This window comes from Pinus tabuliformis, chromosome 3_2, assembly GCF_031772625.1.
Source record: "Pinus tabuliformis cultivar Carrire ecotype Pingquan chromosome 3_2, CPIR1, whole genome shotgun sequence".
In the NCBI taxonomy this organism is placed as follows: domain Eukaryota; kingdom Viridiplantae; phylum Streptophyta; class Pinopsida; order Pinales; family Pinaceae; genus Pinus; species Pinus tabuliformis.
This window is the reverse complement of record NC_142302.1, coordinates 492,737,047-492,743,988: the sequence shown is the minus strand read 5'-3', so window position 1 is coordinate 492,743,988 and position 6,942 is coordinate 492,737,047. Positions and strand designations below refer to the sequence as shown.

Sequence of the window (6,942 nt, the reverse complement as noted above, 5' to 3'; positions counted from 1 at the left end):
CTTCCACTTGTGACGTACCTTGCTTGCATAATTCTACCACCTATTGATCCTTGGTTCATTTCAAGGGCACATTGACATGGTTTTAGATTACCGCTTGGGCATATCGAAATGATCTTGAAAGCATAACTTTGCTACTCACTGAAACCATGCTTTAAAAATTTCACCCCTGCCCCATCCCCGCCTCCACCTCTATTAACTATAGATTATTTTCGTCAGTTGAAATCGATATAAGTTGTCTATTTGATTAGACATTGTGATCGTAAGCTAGAAGGGGTAAAGGCCCAATAACAACTTTTCTTTTATGTGGAGGTCATATTATTAGGTGTATTACTAGCCCTGTAATCCACTGCTATGAGAATGTTTCTTGAATTCAATTCTTACACCTTCAATGCCATAAGTAGAAATTCCCAACAACCACTAAATATAATCAAAGCACTATTTATCTACTCTGTCATGCATGACTGATGCATACCACTATGCGATGCATGCATATACATATCCATTAAAGCATGCTAATCATACTTAAATTCATTAACCATGAAAAACATATGTAAGTACATGAAATAACATGGTGGAAAAAAACATAACCATAATAATAACCACTTATATTTTCAGAGGAAGCACCAATTAGCTATAAACCTAGGATATTTCACCTACTAATAGATTGTGTTGCTCATAGTCTCTCAGTAGTAGATCACCTCCAAGTTAGGGCTATGAATCCATCGAAAAGAAAGACTACATAAAGCCAACTAATGTCCAGAGAAAACATGAACTAGCCACAAGCCTAGGTACTTGACTCCAACTACCTCTAACCTACAATCTCTTTTCCCCCATAAACCTATACAACCCAAGGTAGTGCACCCCTTTCTTTGCACCTACAATCCATCAAGTTGTTCCATTTCCCTTCCAGGGCTTCGAAATCAAGTCATCTATGAAGTCTCAAAGCTTCATGGCATTTACAAGTTCCAATCTCCCTCAAGAGTCTCCGGGTACCTATGGGATTCTCACTAGGGAAATCTATCCCCATGTCCCAAATCCACTTAAGATAAATAGGGTAATAGAATCACAGGGTCACCCCCCTCTTCCTCCTCCAGAAAGTTTCATAACCAACCTTGGTTAAAAGGATGGAATGTAATGATCAAAATGAATGGAACAACACTAAAATTTCCCCATTTATATGCATGTGTCCTTTTTGGCAAGTGACACTTCATTAAGTCACTTTATAGACATGGGATAAAAACATATCACTTTTGACTTTAGGTATACTTTAATAAGGGCTTAGCCCTTACTCGCTTTTTCCACTTATGGAGTTCTAAACTCCCATACTCTCTTGTCTAACTTGGTCTACAACAATGGTATATTTTATTAACATGCATATGATTACATATTTACAAGGCTAGGATCTCTGGCGTTTTAACACATAAGTTCACCGACCTAAAATCACATAGGCACTCCAATCTCAAAACATATGAACATAGACACACTAGCCTAAAACACATATATACATGGGCACATGGGCCCCAAAACACTTCCTAGCTCACAAACTTAAACATGATATGTATGATACGCACATGGGGCTAACATAGGGTATTACACATTTAGATACCATGTTGAAGTTATGTGGTAGCTTGGACATCTTTTAAAAAATTTAATGATTTGAAAGCCATGGAATTGATTGTGGAGATCCTCTTAGATCATCACATAATTATGATTATATGTTACATCAAATAAATTAATTTCATAACAAAGTTTTTTTTTCTAACCATAAATTAATAAATAATTTACAACCTTTTGAATATGTTTTCAACCATAATATACATGATAAAACTCGTGACAAAATTAAAATTTAACTTAAATAATAATAAAAATATCAAATTCCAAATGAATGCAATTTTTAATTTCTTGCCCATTGAAACATAAAGCAAATGGTGTCAAGGTATTCTATTAAGGCACTCTGTGGTGTAAAGGTTCTCGGTTTAAATCTCCATGTGAAAAAATCCAACTATACTAAAGATTAGTGTGGCCTACATTGAATAATAATTTTTGACGACTTAAATACCCCTAAATTGCAACTACACAAATTAAAAATATTCATCATCTCAAAACTCACATAACCTAATAAACAAAACAAAAATAAATACATAAATTCCCTATATTATATCACAACTTCAATAATCAAAATGAAATTTGTTACACTATCACACAATCCCACTCTACATTACATACCATACCTTAATCACATAATACTAAAGTTACATAGTAACATTATAAAATAAATAAAATAAAATTTATTAAATCGGAAATTACAATTAGCACAACCCGTTCGAAGAAAAGAAAAAGACACGTTGTTTGCTTATGGTAGTACACGTGGAAAACAATTTTTTTTTCACACAAAAGTTTCGAATAGGAGAAGTAAAGGCAAGTGAAACCCATTTCTGATCAGAGAAATTAGAGTTTGGGAGCAGCACTGTAATTTTCCATTACCATCTCCGTCTCCATGGCAGGAATTCATCTGGATCATGTGGCGAGGTCAACAACGGACGTCCAACGCCTTGCGCGGTTTTACGAGGAGGTAAGCCTTGCCTTCATATTAAGATTTTATCTCTACAGCTGGATTCGAGACATTGAAGCGCTCTCTGTCTCACACATCTATAACTGCTACAGGTTTTCGGGTTTCAGAGAATCGATGTGCCCAATTTCGGGTTCGAGGTTGTATGGCTCAGTACTGTTCCGCCCTCGTTTTCTTTACACATTATTCAGAAGAATCCCAACTCAAGTCTACCTGAAAGCCCACACAGCGCAAGCCCTGATGTCGAGTATGTACATATATTTTTCTTTTTTTTAAGTATTAGTGATCTTATAAAGCTTATCTCCAGGTTACATATGTTTTCCGAGATAACCGTGTTCGTTTATGAGCAGGAAGGATCTGGAACTTCTGCCACGCAGCCACCATATTTCTTTAGGCGTGCCTGACTATGATGGTTTCGTCAAATCCCTGAAAGTGAGTGTACTGTGTTAACAACACATAAATCCTTTTTAAACCTGCATCTATTGAACAGGGGATCAAAGTAGCATAATTTCACTTCACATCTGTTGAGCAAGGGATTAAAGTAGCATAAATTTACTTTATCCCTGCAACATAAATAAATTCACTTCACCCTGCAGCAAGGAATTAAAGCAGCATAAATTTACTTTACCCCTGCAATATGGATAAATTCACTTCGCCCTGCAATATGGATAACAAGGGAATAGATGTAATCTTCGCATCTCTTCTCAGCCAGAACAAAGAGACTTTAGTAAATGGGAAGGGATTTGAACTTTGCACCTATCCGTGTAAGAGGAAAAATGTATTTTACAATACTCACTTTATCACAATCATTTTTATTATTGAGAAGAAAATTTCAACTTTAAACTTCCATGCAAAACAGTATTCATGATATATTCACTTTAACATGATAAGAGAGATATGCAACAAAATTCATTTTAATATGGAGAAAAGAGAGATTTGAAAATCAGAAATTTGAATTTTGCATCTCTTTCAAACAAAGAGCAATCTCCAGTTCAACCAAAGAGATTTGTATCTCTCTGGTTGAATGCTGCATCAAATAGATTTTATCTGTAAAACAAAGAGACTAGATTTGAACTTTGCACCAAATAGAACATCCACTTTAAAGAATCTATCTGGTTGAATTTTGTATCAAATAGATTTTACTTATAAAAGCGAAGAGACTAGATTTAAACTTTGCAGCAAACATATTTTACTTAGTGTAAGAACAAACAATAAAGAAAGATCTGATTAACATGGTATAACTAGGTGAGTTTTGGGGAGATATCTGAACTTTGCAACTTTTTTTATGGAAGAATAAAAACTTCACCAATTACCATGTAAGAATAAAAAGTTCTCCATTTACCATACATGAACAAAGACTCTACCACCAATCACTAATGGGAGAGATCTTAATTTTGGACCTTTTGCACATTTGCTATCCAAGAATAAATAATTTACTAATTGGTCAGAGGCGTGTGAAATCCTCGAGTTTCTTTAAGTTGTTCAAATATGGGAAGTAAGATAAATATTAGACAATTTTTTTTCAAGTTAAAAGGTTTAAAGTTATGAATATTACCATAAATTATATTTGGTGCAGGAAAAGGGAATCCCATTTTATGAGAAAACACAACAGGAAGGAAAAATCAAGCAAGTCTTCTTCTGCGATCCTGATGGTAAGTTCCCTTGTATTTGTTCTTTTTCCCTCTCTGCAGTCACCATGGTAAGTTGGTTGCCCTCCAGAAATTGACAGCTTCCCTGACTTCTAGCTTGGCAGGGAGAATTTCTGATCAAAATTTCTATGGAATTCTTAGCTAAAATATGTTATATTCTTGTTCTTGAGCAAAACGTAGCATCTACTCCTGGCTTCAAAGTATGAGATGTTATATTATTGTCTGGCTTCAAAGTATGAGATGTTATATTATTGTCTGCTTGGCATGGAATATAAGAGGTCTGTGTTTTGTCTTAATTTTTAATAACAGGGAATGGCCTGGAAGTTGGCAACTGGCCTAGACGCCAGTAAGGTGCATATTCCTTCTCCACTTATGGAGGAATGCGATTCAATTGGTGGATTGATGTTACTGCTAGCTTGTAGCTGTAGTCAGCAAGTTATCCAACCCTGAGGCCCGAAATTGGCAGGAACTAGTTTGAGATACATGAGGTACAAAGTAATACACAGAAGAGAGGTTGTAATGTGGTGATCATCTAACTCTAAATAATATTATGAAGATAAAGGGTTTTGAAGTGTGTAAAGCACCTGCAAATCTAGTTAAATTTATTTGTGAATTTTTTCTCTTAAAATTGTTATTCCTCTGATATTTTCATCATGATAATTCTGATAAAAATATTTTATTAATTCTCAAATGTAGCATGAATATATTAATAAATATATGCCAATATGTAGTATTGTTTTGTCCGTTGTTAACCTTATTGTGCCAAGACTTTAAGATCTTGGAAAAGGTCTGACTGAAAGGTGATAATCTTTTGAATGTATCAGCCTTATCATCTAGGGATAACCCTTCACAGAGTCTTACTAGTAGGACCAGTCTGCATGTCAACTAAGGTCAACCGTTCAAAGAATGGTTAATCCTGCATGTGTTAGCCTTATTGTGCCAAGACTCTAAGGTCTCGGAAAAGTCTGACTGAAAGGTGGGAATTTCTTGTTTCTATCAGCCTTAGAACCTTGGGAGAACCCTTCACAGAGCTGCGGTATGAAAATGATTTCACTAAGGCCAAATGAATTACGTGTGTTATTCTTATCATGCTGGTCTTGAACACAAGGTGGTCAAGTCTTGATTGCGTCAAATATGTAAGACATTTTAAGTCCTTTTAAAGACCTTTGCTTTCAATATGTCTATTATTAAGTGATAAGCATGTTGACCCTTTGTTCTTCCCAAATAAGAACAGAAACTTGCAGAGCTCTCAAAACTAACCCTTCGTTGATAAGGCCTTTCAGGCATTCATATGGATTTCCGTTTCAAGACCAACAAAGTTGAGTATGGCTTTATTGGGTTGATACCAACCTTTCAATAGAAGGATCAGTTAAGACTTTATTAGGTTGATCCTTTATCCTTTAACGTCAACCTACTTAGTAACATTGTCCTTGTAACCTCCTTGAAAGGACCAACCCCATTCTTCTAAACAATAAAGGTAAGACTTTTCATTCAACATTAAGGTTGGTGTAGGACCAACTCCAAGAAGGGTTAACCTTGAAATAAGGTTGGTGCCGTATTGAGTCTCTATCAAAGTGGTTAGTCTTTTAGTCACCTCCTAAGTTAGGTTAAGATTAAGATATTATTGGAGCACATCTACAAAATTTGTGACCTTCCTCAGAAGGGAAGGAGCGAGCTTACAACACACTTGAAAGGATCTTTTAGAGAAACTGGGTAATACCTTTTTATGGGGATTCAGCGAAACCTTTCCAGATCTTACACTCTTGAAAGGACCTTTTACAGAAACTGGGTAATACCTTTTTATGGCGATTCAGTGAAACCTTTCCAGATCTTTTGAGTACTGAGATCGTCAATCTGAAAGCCGCTTGTTTGAGAAGGTTTTAGGTATATTTGTTGTATTTGTTTACCTGAGCAAGACTACCATTGAAGGGAAGGCACATACCATTGAAGGGAAGGCACATTCAGATAAGTGAAAACTGCCTAGAAGGGAAAGAACACTCAAAAGTTTTTTATTTTTATTTTATTAATTGAGTTTCCATTTTTGAAGATGTGTTTCATCTCGATGGGGATGATAAATATTCACATGATTCTTAAATATATACAAAGACATGTAAAAGTTAATGGTGTTGCAACAAGCTTATTTAAAAGTTAATAATATCCATGGTAAAACGAGGTAAATATCTATAGTTAAAAATATTGTTATATTGTAAGTATTAAGTTTTAATTTAAAAAAATGTTATAAAATTAAATTAAATTAAAATATTTTTATTTTGAAATGAGTTATGGTTTTTGGGCATGTTGTATTATAAACCATGGTATTGACCTATTGTATTATAACTGTGCTTAAATTATTATTATACTTTGCGAATATTTTTAATTTTTATTTTAATATAATTTTTATTTTTTACTATTCAATTTAAAACCACATAAAAATAGTCATCAACTAATTAGAAAAAAGTCAATTTACATTTTAAAAAATTAATATATATATATATATATATTTTATTTATTTTCAAAATATTTTTTCAAAACTTCATAAGATTGTTTAAATTTTTTAAAATAAATTGAAAATCAATTTTTTTACCAAAATAAAAAACACCGAGAACGATAAAATCTCTAAAGGTGCAAACCTCTTTTATGAGTGCAAAAATTGATGAAAGGATTGCACCTTGAGAAATTTGATCCCTCTCGAAGCTTGATATATCGAGAATTAAGATGGATTTA

General features: G+C 34.0%; 1 protein-coding gene across 1 annotated transcript; it reads left to right on the top strand.

Moving 5' to 3' along the window:
• The first annotated feature begins 2,411 nt into the window (after nt 1-2,411).
• On the top strand, nt 2,412-4,846 carry LOC149181446 (glyoxylase I 4-like). Its single transcript, XM_089418321.1, has 5 exons — nt 2,412-2,572; nt 2,665-2,816; nt 2,920-3,001; nt 4,146-4,221; nt 4,528-4,846. The coding sequence occupies exons 1-5, from the start codon at nt 2,498-2,500 to the stop codon at nt 4,566-4,568; spliced, it is 426 nt and encodes a 141-aa protein (XP_089274447.1). The 5' UTR covers nt 2,412-2,497; the 3' UTR covers nt 4,569-4,846.
• The last annotated feature ends 2,096 nt before the right edge of the window (nt 4,847-6,942 follow it).

Excerpts from the sequence above, each read along its gene's own strand:
- LOC149181446 (XM_089418321.1), top strand. The coding sequence starts at position 2,498 with ATGGCAGGAATTCATCTGGATCATGTGGCGAGGTCAACAACGGACGTC. Across the intron at positions 2,573-2,664 it reads TTGCGCGGTTTTACGAGGAG|GTTTTCGGGTTTCAGAGAAT; the intron begins GTAAGCCTTGCC and ends TAACTGCTACAG. Across the intron at positions 3,002-4,145 it reads GTTTCGTCAAATCCCTGAAA|GAAAAGGGAATCCCATTTTA; the intron begins GTGAGTGTACTG and ends TATTTGGTGCAG.